At 51.0% G+C, this 15,114-nt stretch overlaps 1 protein-coding gene across 5 annotated transcripts in view; it reads right to left on the minus strand.

Moving 5' to 3' along the window:
• Window positions 1–15,114, minus strand: part of ENTPD5 (ectonucleoside triphosphate diphosphohydrolase 5 (inactive)) — a 44,238-nt gene that overhangs the window by 19,410 nt on the left and 9,714 nt on the right. For all 5 annotated transcript variants that reach the window (XM_074955914.1, XM_074955915.1, XM_074955918.1 and 2 more), the window contains 3 exons: window positions 14,739–15,017; window positions 14,004–14,083; window positions 31–174 (listed from right to left, as the gene is read on the minus strand). In XM_074955914.1, the coding sequence (XP_074812015.1) occupies window positions 31–174; window positions 14,004–14,083; window positions 14,739–14,955 (441 nt within the window). In that variant the 5' untranslated portion in view covers window positions 14,956–15,017. The remainder of the gene's footprint in view (window positions 1–30; window positions 175–14,003; window positions 14,084–14,738; window positions 15,018–15,114) is intronic.

The following is a 15,114-nucleotide window of genomic DNA, read 5'->3' on the forward strand; positions in this document are numbered from 1 at the left end:
ATACTATTGCACAGAGATCTCTCAGGTTACCTCTGAGAGCAGAGCCTGGGCTTTGGGCTTTGGCAGCAGCCTCAGTCCAGCTGTAGCTTTCAGGACCACTGGGGTCTCCTTCCAACGACTACGTGGCACAGCTTCTTTGGCCATTTTCAACAATCCTTTCACAGTTTCTGCACCCTAAAAATAAACAGAAGCTGTTTCTTTCACATTATTCCCTTCGACAGGCAATCAGAAAAACAATAATCACTTTAGAGCCCCCTCCTTCACCCTAGAACACTAGGCAAAGTACATATCCCGCAACAGAGGGTGACACACATAAAGGGCCAGCAGGGCACATAGATACCACAGTGATAGGCACTTAGGAAAGAGCGAGATCAGGAGGGCACATGCATCCTTAAGCATGGGAAGAAGAGACATGTGTACAGAGCTTTTTTTTTTTTTTTTTTTTTAAATGACAGAAAATGCAGTTTCTTTGCTCATGAAATTCTAGGCTTTATATTGGGGGGGGGGGGGGGGGGGAGTGGTCTGATATCTGACAAACCTGGAAGTCATGCTGTATAAAACAGCTAGTTTCTCTGGTACCATCACTGACTGAAGAGGCAAGGGGGAGGGAGCAAAGAGAGTCTCTGTAGATTTCAATACAGTGACATTGTCATGTTCTAGGTGCAATCCAGACCAGTGAGAGATTGTGTCACTGTCTGCCCTGTAACCCTAGGGGAGGGGATTCCGGGGGATGCTGCTGATCCAGGGGCTGGCGGCGGCCTGGGGTCCCCCCGCCACCGCTGCTCCGTGCTGAGGGCACAGCCTGGGGCGCCGCTGCTGCTCCCAGACCAGCTGCCTGGAGCTGCCGGAGTAGCGGCTGGTGCAGCTGGCCCTGGTGCCGCTCCAGCTGCTCGGGTGGACATAGGGTCAGCCACACCAGCTGTTGCAGAAGTCATGGAGGTCCTGGAAAGTCATGGAATCCCTGACCTCTGTGAAAGATTTGCAGCCTTACTGATGACATCAAGAAGGCTGACACATTTAATGCCCATTTTGCTTCAACCTTGACTGGAAAAAAAAGAAAAAAATGGAAAAAGAAAAAGATACATTTTGACCAGATACTTAACACAATTAATATTAACAAGAAGATGGAAGGAACAGAAGCCAAAATAGGGATGTGACGATGTGACGCAGCAGGGAGGGGGGAGTGTTGACCTGGGAATGTGCCCTGGGGACGGAAGACCTGAGAGCCTGTCACCCGAGCCAGGAGGGGGAGGGGGAGGTGACACCTCTGCCCAGGAATGTGGATGGGAGGCTGCAGCAGGGAACCTGCTCGGTGGGTTTAGTTTCAGTTTGGGGCTGGGTGGAGGAACACAGGGAACCCCAGGGCTGGGGTCTAAGCTCCCTGCTCCCCCAGAAGGACTTCACTGAGGGGTCCTGGGTGTACCCACAAGCTCTGTTTTGGACTGTGTTCCTGTCGTCTAATAAACCTTCTGTTCTACTGGCTGGCTGAGAGTCTCAGTGAATCCCAGGAAGAGGGGTGCAGGGCCTGGACTCCCCCACACTCCGTGACAACTGGTGGCAGCGGTGGGATCTACTGCACCCCGTGAACGGCGCTTCCTGCAGTAAGTGACTGGGGAACAGTAAAACGAAGGGGGATTGACGGGGACCAGGCGTGCTGAAGATTCAGAGAGAGACGGTTCCAGGGGGCGGTTAACCCCTGGGAGTGTGTGACCAGAGAGAAGGACTTTTGCAGTAACAGGGTCCCCCGGGGGATTGCAGCGAGCGGTCCCAGGGGCGGAGGAGTCTGCAGCTCGACCCTGGCAAAGAGGTGGTGACCTCAAGAAGGACTGGCACACTAGGGGCTTTTCCTGGAAACCGTGGACAGCTGCCCGGCCTGCGAGTGGCCAGCCGGGAGATGTACGCTAAACGCCTTAAGAGCGACCTGGTGGAGCTGTGCAGGCAGAGGGGGCTGCGCGTCGGGAGGTCCACCAAGGAACAGCTGATTGCCCAGCTGGAGGAGAGGGATCCCTTGGATGACCCGATCCCTGTCCCTGAGGGAAGCCGCCCGGCGGACGCAGCGTGGGCCCTGGGGCCTGACCAGGCTGGGAGGGGTCAGACTGCTGCCCAGGACACCCCGAGACCCTTCCTACCTATGCCTGGGGGAGGGGTTGTGGGAAGCCCAGCGAATACCGAGGGCCCCCTGACCCCAGCAGCCAGCAGGGGATCCTCCCAGCGGAGCTCCCCATCCCTGGAGCGGATGCGGCTGGAATGGGAGAGGGAGAGGAAAATGAGGGAGCTGGAGGATCATGAAAAACAACGTCAACATGAGGAGAAACAACGTCAACATGAGCAGGAGGAGAAGGAGAAACAACGTCAACATGAGCAGGAGGAGAAGGAGAGGGAACGTCAGGAGAAGGAGAGGGAGCGTCAGGAGAAGGAGAGGGAACGTCAACATGAGCAGCAGGAGAAGGAGAAACAAAGACAGCATGAACTGGAGCTGGCCAGGCTGAGGAGCAGTGGGGCCCCGGCTGCGGTGAGTGAGGGGGGACCCAAGACTGCAAGGAGCTTTGATAAGTGCTTCCTGGCCCAGCGGAAGGAGGGGGAGGACATAGATAGCTTCCTGACGGCCTTTGAGAATGCCTGCGAGCTGCACAGGGTTGACCCTGCAGACCGGCTCCAGTTCCTCACCCCCTTACTGGACCCCAAAGCCGTGGAGGTCTACAGCCGGATGACAGGGGCAGAGGCAGGGGACTATGAACTGTTCAAACAGGCCCTGCTCCGTGAGTTTGGGCTGACCCCCGAGATGTACCGGAGAAGGTTCCGGGGTCAGCGTAAAACGCCTGAGGTCACCTACCTACAACTGGTCAACAGGATGCAGGGATATGCCCGCAAGTGGACAGCGGGGGCCCAAACTAAAGAGGACCTGCTTGACCTGTTCGTACTGGAGCACCTGTATGAACAGTGCCCTTCCGACCTGAGGCTGTGGCTGGTGGACAAAAAGCTCGCGAACCCCCAGCATGCAGGGCAGCTGGCCGACGAGTTTGTGAACAGCCGGTCAGGGGGTAGCCGGGAGGAGTCCCAAAAGAACTGGCCCCCCCCGATGCAGAGAGAGAGTCACCATAGGGCCTCCCAGCGGGGAAATAGGGAGAACCCCCTCCAAAGGGGAACGCCTGGTGTCGGGCCCCTCCGACCCGTTCGAGGGGACCAACGTGACCTGAGCTGCTATCACTGTGGCCAGAGAGGCCACGTACGGGTCCAGTGCCCCGGGCTCAGGGACAAACTGAGCAGACCCAACCTACCCAGGGTTAACTGGGTAGGGACTCAGCTGGACGAGGGGCAGGCGACCCAGGAAAGGGGGGCTACCAGTTTGCCACCTGCTCAGGAGGGAAGAGTACCCCCAGCCAGCCCCGCCAGAGGGCTGGAGGCTCTGGACTCAGGGTGCTCGGTTTACAGGGTGGGTGCGGGGCTGTCCCTCCGGAGAGAGTGCCTTGTTCCCCTGGAGGTGGATGGGAGGAAGGTCAATGGATACTGGGATACGGGCGCGGAGGTGACGCTGGCCCGGCCCGAGGTGGTGGCCCCAGATCGGGTGGTGCCCAACACCTACCTGACCCTGACGGGGGTGGGCGGGACCCCATTTAAGGTGCCCGTGGCAAGGGTACACCTGAAATGGGGGACCAAGGAGGGCCCCAAGGATGTGGGGGTACACCACCATTTGCCCACTGAAGTTTTGATGGGGGGAGACCTAGAGGACTGGCTAAGCGACCCCCAGACCGCCCTGGTTGTGACCCGTAGCCGGAGCCGGCGAGGGGCACTGCGACCTGACCCTGGGGAGGGTACCACACTGGAGGCGCGAGACCCTACTCGGGTGGGGAGGGAGCGCCGAGGGGCACGGCTCAGAGAGGCTGCGGCCTCAGACCTGGCCACGGAGGGGGAACCGGGCCCCATCCCTTCCCCAGCCGCTGAGTTCCAGGCCGAGTTGAGGAAAGATCCCTCCTTGCAGAAGCTCAGGGACCTGGCCGACCTCAGTGAGGGACGGACCATGAGGAGAGGCTGCCAGGAGAGGTTCCTGTGGGAGAAGGGGTTCCTGTACCAAGAATGGGCTCCACCAGGGGAAGGGGAGTCCTGTGGGATCAGGAGGCAGCTGGTGGTCCCCCAGAAGTACCGCCGCAAGCTCCTGTCCCTGGCCCATGACATCCCCCTCGCAGGGCACCAGGGAATCCGGCGCACCCGGCAGAGGTTGCTACAGAACTTTTACTGGCCCGGGGTCTTTACCACCGTCCGGCAGTATTGCCGATCCTGTGACCCCTGTCAGAGGGTGGGGAAGGCCCGGGACAAGGGGAAAGCGGCGTTGAGACCTTTGCCCATCATAGAGGAGCCTTTCCAGAAGGTGGCCATGGACATCGTGGGGCCTCTCAGCAAGACGACCCGGTCGGGGAAGAAATACATTCTGGTGGTGGTAGATTTCGCCACCCGCTACCCCGAGGCAGTGCCCTTAGCTTCCATTGAAGCAGACACCGTGGCAGATGCGCTCCTGACCATTTTCAGCCAAGTGGGGTTCCCCAGGGAAGTCTTGACAGACCAAGGCTCCAACTTCATGTCGGCCCTGCTCCGGTGCTTGTGGGAGAAATGTGGGGTCCGGCATGACTGGGCCTCAGCGTATCACCCCCAGTCCAATGGGCTGGTGGAGAGGTTTAACGGGACGCTAAAGATGATGCTGAAAACCTTTATGAACCAGCACCCGCAGGATTGGGACAAGTACTTACCTCACCTGCTGTTCGCGTACAGGGAGGTGCCCAGGAGTCTACCGGATTTTCGCCTTTCGAACTGTTATATGGAAGGAGGGTGAGGGGCCCCCTGGACCTGATGAGAGACGAGTGGGAGGGGAAGGCCACTCCCGATGGAGAGTCAGTGGTGGAGTATGTCCTGACCTTCCGAGAGAGACTGGCTGAACTCATGGGCCTGGCCAGGGAGAATCTGGCCAGAGCCCAGAGGAAGCAGAAGGTCTGGTATGACCGCACGGCGCGGGCCCGTGCCTACGCCACCGGGGATCAGGTGATGGTTCTCATCCCCGTGAGAAAGAACAAACTACAGGCCGCCTGGGAGGACCCGTTCAAGGTCGTCAAGCAGCTCAATGAGGTAAACTATGTGGTGGAGCTGTCGAACCGGGCCCACCACCGCCGGGTGTACCATGTGAATATGATGAAGCCATATTATGCCAGGGGGAATGTGGTGTTAGCTGTGTGTGGTCAGTGGGAGGAGCAGGGAGATGACCCTTTAGTAGATCTATTCCCTGGGACCAGAGCTGGTTCCCCCCTGGAAACAATCCCCCTCTCGGATCAGCTCACCCCTGCCCAGCAAGCTGAGGTCAGGGGGGTGCTGCATCCGTACCGACAGCTGTTTTCCAACCAGCCTGGACGCACTAATCTGACTGTCCACCGGGTGCAGACAGGGTCGCACCCGCCGATAAGATGCTCCCCCTTCCGAGTCACAGGGAAAACTGCTCAGGACCTGGAAAGAGAGGTCCGGGACATGCTGGCTTTGGGGGTGATCCAGCCATCGGCCAGCCCTTGGGCCTCGCCGGTGGTGCTGGTCCCCAAAAAGGATGGGTCAGTCCGGTTCTGTGTGGACTATCGGAAGCTCAATGCCATCACTGTATCAGATGCCTACCCCATGCCCAGGCCGGACGAGCTCCTAGACAAGCTGGGAGGAGCTCGGTACCTTACCACCATGGACCTTACAAAGGGCTACTGGCAAGTGCCGCTGGATGCAGATGCCCGGCTGAAATCGGCCTTTATCACCCCTCTGGGGCTCTATGAGTTTCTGACCCTGCCTTTCGGCCTCAAGGGAGCGCCGGCCACCTTCCAGCGCCTGGTGGACCAGCTCCTGAGGGGGATGGAGAGTTTTGCCGTGGCGTATATTGACGACATCTGTGTCTTTAGCCAGACCTGGGAGGACCACGTGTCCCAGGTTAGACAAGTGCTGGACCGACTCCAGGGGGCTGGGCTGACTGTCAAAGCGGAGAAGTGCAAGGTGGGGATGGCTGAAGTATCTTACCTGGGCCATCGGGTGGGGAGCGGCCGCCTAAAGCCGGAACCGGCCAAGGTGGAGGTGATCAGAGACTGGCCCGCTCCCCACACCAAAAAGCAGGTCCAAGCCTTTATTGGGATGGCAGGATACTACCGAAGGTTTGTGCCCCACTTTAGCGCCATAGCCACCCCCATCACTGAGCTATGCAAGAAGGGGAAGCCAGACAAGGTGGTCTGGACCGAGCAGTGCCAGGAGGCTTTCCGGGCGCTGAAGGAGGCTCTGGTCAGTGGCCCAGTTCTAGCAAACCCAGACTTTGACAAGCCCTTTGTGGTGTTCACCGACGCCTCCGACACGGGACTGGGGGCGGTGTTAATGCAGGAGGATGAAAAGGGGGAGAGACACCCCATCGTGTACCTGAGCAAGAAGTTGCTACCCCGGGAGCGACACTACGCGGCCATCGAGAAGGAGTGCCTGGCCATGGTGTGGGCCCTCAAGAAACTAGAGCCCTATCTCTTCGGGCGACACTTCACCGTGTACACCGACCACTCTCCCCTGACCTGGCTGCACCAGATGAAAGGAGCCAACGCCAAGCTCCTGAGGTGGAGCCTGCTCCTGCAGGATTACGACATGGACGTGGTCCATGTGAAGGGAAGGGCCAACCTGATAGCGGATGCGCTGTCCCGGAGAGGGGGCTCCGAACTTCCCCAGGTCACTGGTCACAGTGACCCCGCTCAGTTCAGTCTCGAAGGGGGGAGAGATGTGACGATGTGACGCAGCAGGGAGGGGGGAGTGTTGACCTGGGAATGTGCCCTGGGGACGGGAGACCTGAGAGCCTGTCACCTGAGCCAGGAGGGGGAGGGGGAGGTGACACCTCTGCCCAGGAATGTGGATGGGAGGCTGCAGCAGGGAACCTGCTCGGTGGGTTTAGTTTCAGTTTGGGGCTGGGTGGAGGAACACAGGGAACCCCAGGGCTGGGGTCTAAGCTCCCTGCTCCCCCAGAAGGACTTCACTGAGGGGTCCTGGGTGTACCCACAAGCTCTGTTTTGGACTGTGTTCCTGTCGTCTAATAAACCTTCTGTTCTACTGGCTGGCTGAGAGTCTCAGTGAATCCCAGGAAGAGGGGTGCAGGGCCTGGACTCCCCCACACTCCGTGACAAGGGAAAGTACGGATTAAAGAATATTTAGATAAATTAGATACATTCAAATCAGCAGAGCCTGATCAAATTCACCTCGGGTACTTAAGGAACTAGTGGAATGGATCTTGGAACCACTAGTGATTATCTTTAAGAACTCATGGAGGGTGGGTAAGGTCCCAGAGGACTGGAGAAGGGCAAACATAGTATCCATCTTTAAAAGGGGGGGGGGGGAAAAGAAGATCCAAAGAATTATAGAAGTCAGCCTAACTTTGATAGCTGGAAAGATACTGGAACAAATTACTAAACAATCAATTTGAAGTACCTAAAGCATAATGGGGTTATAAGTAATTGTCAACAACAAATCATGCTAATTTCCTTCTTTCGCAGGGTTACTGGCCTAGAAGATAGGAGGGAAGCTGCAGATGTGATATATCTTGGATTTTAGTAAGGCTTTTGACACAGTCCCATGCGACATTCTCATAAACAAACTAGGGAAACAAGGTCTAGATGAAATATTACAAGGAGGGAGCTCAACTGGTTGAAAGACGATATTCAAAGAGTAGTTATCAATGGTTCACTAACAAACTGTGGGAATGTATCTAGTGGGGTCCAGCAAGAGTCTGTCTTTAGTCTGGTACCATTCAATATTTTCATTAATGACTTGGATAATGGAGTGGACAATATGCTTATAAAATCTGTGGATGACACCTAGCTAGGATGGGTTGCAAGCACTTTCCAGGACAGGACAGGAATTCAAAATGACCTTGACAAATAAGAGATTTCAGACCCATGCAACATGATGAAATTCAATAAAGGTAAGTGCACGGTACTACACTTAAAAAGGAGAAATCAAGTGTACGACTACAAAATGGGGAATAAATGGCCAGGCAGTAGTACTGCTGAAGAGGATCTGGGCGTTATAGTGGATCACAAATTGAGTATGTGTCAACATTGTGATCCACTTGCAGAAAAACAAAAGGCTAATATCGTTCTGGGGTGCATTAGCAGGAATATTATATGCAAGACACAAGAGGTAATTTTCCCACTCTACTTGGCACTGGTGAGGCCTCAGCTGGAGTTCTGTGTCCAGTTCTGGGTGGCATACTTTAAGAAAGATGTGGACAAATTGGAGAGTCCAGAGGAAATCTACAAAAATGATAAAAGATTTAGCGAACCTGACCTATAGGGAAAGGTTAAAAAAAACTGGATATGTTTAGTCTTGAGAAAAGATGACTGAGGACTTTATAGCAGCCCCTAACTTCAATATATTAGGGGCTGCTATAAAGAGGATAGTGATCAATTATTCTCCATGTCCACTGAAGGTAGCACAAGAAGTAATCTGTTTAACCAGCAGCAAGGGAGATTTAGGTTAGCTATTAGGAAACATTTTCTAACTAAAAGGATAGTTAAGCACTGGAACAGGCTTCCAAGGGAGGTTGTGGAATCCCTGTTGTAGTAGGAATTGAGCCTGAGACATAAGCCCTTGTATCAGAGGCCTGGTATGAGGCAGGACCTGCTTACAGAATTTGGCAAGAACAGGGCTGATATTGCAGAAAAACACATTCTTAAGAAGTGCTAGTCACTGAATGCATCCGATGAAGTGAGCTGTAGCTCACGAAAGCTTATGCTCAAATAAATTTGTTAGTCTCTAAGATGCCACAAGTACTCCTTTTCTTTTTGCGAATACAGACTAACATGGCTGCTACTCTGAAACTAGTCACAGAGCGTTCATGCAAACACATCCCAATATCAAGTGGTACCAGAACATCCGATATCAAGGATGATACAAAAACATTCCCCAAGGATAACAGGAACACACCGACCCCTCCTAAAAGAAAAGGTCAAGATAACAGTACATAATAAAAATGTTTTAATTGAACACGTACAAGATGATGGGTGATAACCAGCAATGTCATGGGGCAGTAACTAACTACGTCAAAGGGGCAGTACTAACTTGTTTGTATTGGGGTATAAAGATGGATCTTAGAGGGAGCATTTTTGGCCAGCCTAGGGAGCAGTGAAAAGTCCTGTCATTGACTGAGCTGCATCCATGATCACAAACATACATGTTTTAGTATCCTTGTAAAGTCTGCCAGGTGCTATTACTGTGCTTCATCAACAATAAACCTGGCCGGGTGCCTTTGCTAAAAACTGAGTCTGTAAATTTATTGAGCAGTTCAATTAAGGTCTGCTTGCTCTGCAGAGCTGGGACAGCACACTGAATAAATACACACGCAGTTGCCCAAAAATAGTTTTTAAGAACAGGTTGAAAAAACATCTGTCAGGGAGGGTCTAGGTTTACTTGGTCCTGCCTCGGCACAGGGGGCTGGACTAGGTGACCTCTCGAGGTCCCTTCCAGCCCTACATTTTTATAATTCTATGATAAATCCAAAAAGCCATTCACTCTTTTTGGATTTAAAAAAGTTTCCTACTCACATGGTCTCTCTTGAAGATGCATTCCTGTAACATTGAATTTAGCAGCATAAACTGATAAACTTGCTGTCACCACTGCACCCATTGCACTGGCTCCTCGGTTTAAGGCCACTGATGCATGGAAACTTTGGTGGCCTACTCCAGGACTGACTCTGATTTTCCTACTGCCCTACCCTGTTGATAGGTTAATTGCTGCCATCTCACTGAGGCAGTTGTAATTCATTAAAGATCACCTGAATCTAAAGAAAGGTGGAAGTAGCCCTCTGGAGGGGAGACGGATTAGGGAAAGGAGCCGTAGGAGCAGCCACGCCAAGGGTTATTGTTTGTTTTTATTATCATAAAGGATTATTAACCATCAGAAGGCAGTGATTTTTTTTTTTTATTCTTTACAGTGAGTATATAATATGTTTGGAACTGGATGTGGAGTTCACAAGTTTACAGCTTCTCCTTGTCTCAGTCTCCTCCTCCTCCAAGCTGAATGGAAGGACACAGGTGCCCACACATTCATTTGAGAGGGCTGACAACTGATCCATGTGTATTGATCTCTGGGATGAAGTGATTTTCAAAACAACAAAGAAGTACACAGGTAAATCAAGTACCTGTAATTCTGTCAACTTAACATTAAGGAGTGGGTTCTTGGCAGGGTACAATGGAACATGGGTCCAGCAGGCAGGATACAGAGATCAAAATTACTTTCTTCTTATTGCTGACACTTGACAACTGTCCTTGAAAACACTTGGAAAAGTGGGAGGTACCAGAAAATTGGTTCTAGCTTAGGTTTTTTTCCAGTCTTCAAAATAATAATAATTTGTCCATCTTTAGCACCTACCTTTACAAACAGTGAATTAACCCCCACAACAATCCTGAGAGACAGGTAAACATTCTACTTATCTCAGAGATAAGGAAACTTAGGTACAGACAGAGGAGATTATTTTACCAAGGCCACACAATTAATCTGTGGAATAGAACTCTGATCTCTTGACTGCCAAGTCCTGTGCTTTAGCTTCAAGACCACCTGGGAAACTGCTGTCTCATTGTTACGGGAAACTTTAACATATACGTTTCTTAACTTCATTTTAATTTTGGAACTTTAATGTTTCATTAATCTAGGACGGTGGTTCACAAACCTTTTTAGTGGAGCTCAACTTTGACCACCTCCCCACACCTCATGTTCACCTTGCCTTTGCTTTTCTTGTCCACTTTCACTCTTTCCCTCCCCTGCTGTTTCTGGGTCTGTTCTCTAATCTATGAATTCTTTCCTTCTTTCTTCTACACTCCCTGCTCTCCATTCACCAGAAGACTACACTGCTCTTCAAGGTGGAGATGACTAACATGGGAGCAGAGAAGAGAAAAGGGTCAATAGGGCTGCTGCCTGTTTATTAGGAACTGCTTCTGCATGGCTGGCTCTCTTAAGGGCTGCAGAACTAGGGCCTGAACCCAATGGAATCTGACTCTCAGGCTTAGGTCAGGTCATCTATGATCTCCTCCTCCTGCCCATGAGGTCTGCATGGCAGTGGCTGCTGTGTGCCCACTCCTGCCAGCCACCACCACCATCTTGCTGCACTCTGTGCTATGGAGTGAGTATGCCAAAGGGTTGCAGCACCTCTCAGGCTTTAGAGGTCTGCTCAGGCCTAATTTTAACTGAGGCACTAAGGAGATGAGCAACTATTTGTTCTTGTCACAGACCTGGTCAGGCTCCCTGGCTGGTGGCTCACCAGACTGCTGTGGGGGGAATCCAGCCATTGGACCCCAGGTGTTTTAAGCCTCTGGAGTCTAAACAGCACTCAGACACTTAGGCAGACTCTTGGGGTGCAAACTCCTCCATCTAGCACCCTGTCCTGAGAGCGGAGACCCCTGCGGTAGAGATCTGCTCAGGTGTGTTTTTAAAGCCTGACCCAAACCCAACTACACCACAGCTGACCAGAACCGAGTCTGAGAGTGTCAAGTTGTTTTCAGACTCAACCCAATCATGACATTTTGCCCTAAACCTACGTCAGCACCACAGCTGCCTTGCCTTTGGGGGTTGACTTCCCACTCCCCATGCCCTGTGCTCATGATCCATCTCCAGCTGCCTCCTGCCTGTGGGGTAAGCATGGTAGTGACTGCATGCCCCACTCATGCCAGCTGCCCGCCCTGCAGCGCTATGTGCGCCGTGGAATAAGAGCACTGTGACTCTTTAGCACACTTACTCCATGGCGCACACAGAATGCAGCAATGTGGCAGCAACTGGCAGGAGCAGAGCAAGCAGCTGCCGCCAATCCCAAGGGCAGGAGGAAGTGATCAGAGATCACAAAACCTGAGCCTGGTCGTTTTCAGACCTGACCCGACCCTGACACTTATAGTTGGATCCTGTTGGATTCGGGTTGGGCTGAGAAGCTCAACTATGCAGTCAAACTGCCTAGCCTCTTGAATCAATGCTGACTCTGCTAGATGTCCCTGTAGCTTAAATACACCGTCTCTCAGGTTTCCAACCAAAGGTGTGAGCCTTCTGGTTTCTCTCTTCCAGGGGCCACATGACAGGTGTAACACATAATGCACACAGACACTGTGTACAGAATTCTAATACCATTGCTCTGTACTTAACAGAGAAGGCACAGCCAGATCCCCCAAATTATCACATTTCTCCCCCATGTCACAAATCTAGTTGGGCTCACCAGATTGCTGTGAGGGGATATACTGAACCTCCTCCCCCTCCCCCCCCCCGCCCCGCCCCACCCCGCGATGTGCTTTCCTGGGTCTCAGTAGACTGCAACACTGTTTCTTCCCTCGGCCTCTCTGACACATTTCCTGGGCATCAACTCTGTCTGTTACCCCTTCATGGAAAGGAGCCCTGCAGCCCACTTGCCATAAGCTCCTCAGGATCAGTGCTGACTCCAAAGATAACCCAGTACCTTTAAAACACATCCTGTCCCAGAACTCCATCCAAAGGTGTGAGCCTTATGGTTTACATTTTCCAGATGTCACATGGTAGATGTTGCATCTAACAAATCCAGACTTTGCACAGGACTTGAACAGAACATTGCTCTTTACTTAAAGCATGAGAAACATACAGAGAGTACAGCATATATATGCTAACAACAAACATCTCTGAATGCAAAGCCTCTCCCTCTAGCTCATCATTTCCCTCGTAGTCCTTGGGGAAACATCTGTGTTCAAGTAGCCATGGTTTCCCCTGCCTCATCAGGCTACTGCAGCAGCTTTTCTCAGCTTGAACTGATGAAAATGGCTCAAGACCCAAAAGAGATCAGCTCTTGCCCTTTTATAACATTCCAATCCCTCTATCAGGTGACTTGTGGATCTGCCTCCTCAGCTGACTTTATTGTCAGGTCATCTCTCCCCTGACAAATCAGTTCTTCTGGTTGGAAGCCAGTCCACTGTCTAGGGTTTTTGTATTTCAATCGAGGATTGTCCCAATTTATTACTAGTCATGCATCACTACACCTTGGATTTCAGTCTGTCATGTCAGTAACAGGAGAACAGAGAAGGTAAAGAACCCCACATCCAAAACGGAGCTTGCAGTCTGACACAGATACATATAAAGAGCCCCCAATATCAAACAAAATTCATAAGTGGTACATACAGATCCTCAGCTGTCACAGTACCTGAAGCAATTACTTAGCTAAAAGTGTAATAGAACATTGTACTGTCCATTTCTGAAAATGAAATTTATATCGCTTAGAGCTTCAGTATTGATTCTCCCCCACCAAAACTTATTAGAAAACTACTTCTCACTGAAGTCTCACTGCATACAAAGGTTTACATTTATAGATCATTTGTCTGAATTTTCCATGCACAAAAAAAGCAACTCTTTTACAGTTGGAAAGAGTTTTTTTCTTTCTTTCTTTGTCCATTATATAACTCAAGCAGGATTTGTTTCCCCTCAAAATTCCCAAGGAAAAAATATTCACCTTTGCACTGAGAAGTTTCACCCAAAAGGAAAAATTGAGACAGTTACTAGTAAATGAAAATGGAGCATTTACTTAACTATCATGTTTGGAGTAGTTACAGAGAAAAGAGTGAATATGGATACTGGTAGTACAAAAATCATGTTTTAAATTTCTATGGAATAGGAACTCTGCTACTAAAGCATAAAAGTTCCACCCCTAATAATAGTAGTTATTCTTTGCTCTAAATCAGAGGATCTGAAAGAACTTTAGAAATAGTTAAACAAACCTCACATTTTCCATGTGAAGTAGGCAAATGTAATTATTGCCATTTGAGAGGGGTGAAAACTAAGGCACAGCGGTGAAGTGACTTTGGTCAAAGAGACATTCAGTGACAGATGTGTGAATAGGTCACCTAAATCTGGACTCCCAGTTCCCTGTGCTAACCATTAGATACAGTCAATCATATTAAGTAACTTACAGGTGGCGTTAAGATGAGAAGACCTATTTACAGCGAACATGGGAGATTCCGGAAGAGTCTTACCTTTTCAGGCTGATCAACATAAGCAGAAAGACCTGGCTTCACTGACTCAAAGATCTCCCCTTCCAGCTCTGGAGGCTGCTCTGCACAAATGAAACAAAGCAGCACATGAGAAAGCCTATATCACCAGATCTCCTGCTCTGTAGCTTCAAAGTTAGGACCAGATTATTTCACATGAGATCATCCATGATGACCATCCCCTATATGTCCCTGCAGATAACAACCATCCCTTTCCAATACAAACACTGATCCTCCTTTGCCAGGGAAAGATTTAACAAAATGTGCCCATTGTGCACCAAATTCATTAACCACCTGTTAAAAACACATCAAGTTACAATACAAGGAAACATATCAAGTTTCCTAAGGACAATGCATGAAAACGCCATCAAAGCCTCAGTGAGACTTATTCCCTTTACACAACTGCCCAGATTAAAGCGTTCGGAAACCGAGAATTTTTTTTCTATGCCCAGAAGGTCAACAGCCTTTGTTAGATTAACAGGGAAGAGAGTTGCACTGTGAAGCCCCACCACACACTGAGAACAACCACCACCCAGAGTTTGGATCTAGGGGCTGATAGCAGAACTGCCCCAGCTGTCCCAACCTCTGGGATGATGCATGAGGAGAAAAGCATCTCTAAGGCAGCCAGGGCCTAAGACAGTATGATCAGGGTGTGGAATCCTGCAGGTTGGATCTCTGAGAAATGGTCTTATTTGTTGGAATTCTGCCATTCAGCCTTACCTGGGTTTTTCTGCACAAAGGTGTAAATGTGAATTCGGGTCCCGGTGCTTCCTGCGTCAAACATGATGCCATAAAAGGTGTTGGCAGTGGCATTTACAAGGCACACACGAGGTGGAAAGAGACCCTGAAACCACATCTCTGGGCTTGGATGGGAAACAATGCAGTAGATAGAGGAAAGGGCCAGCATTAGAAAGATGGCGAGACAGGTAGCTGCCATCCTGCAAGAAAACCTTGGGGCAGCTGGAGTATGGATCAGTGTTCACAGAGTTGCAGGACCTCCTGGAGAGTGAAACAGGAAGAGAGGTTACCAACATCTTTCTCCTTCATACCTCTGTTTAAAGGAATCTGCCCAGCACAGAAGCTACCCACCCTTAAA

Source organism: Natator depressus, chromosome 6 (assembly GCF_965152275.1).
Source record: "Natator depressus isolate rNatDep1 chromosome 6, rNatDep2.hap1, whole genome shotgun sequence".
NCBI lineage: Eukaryota > Metazoa > Chordata > Testudines > Cheloniidae > Natator > Natator depressus.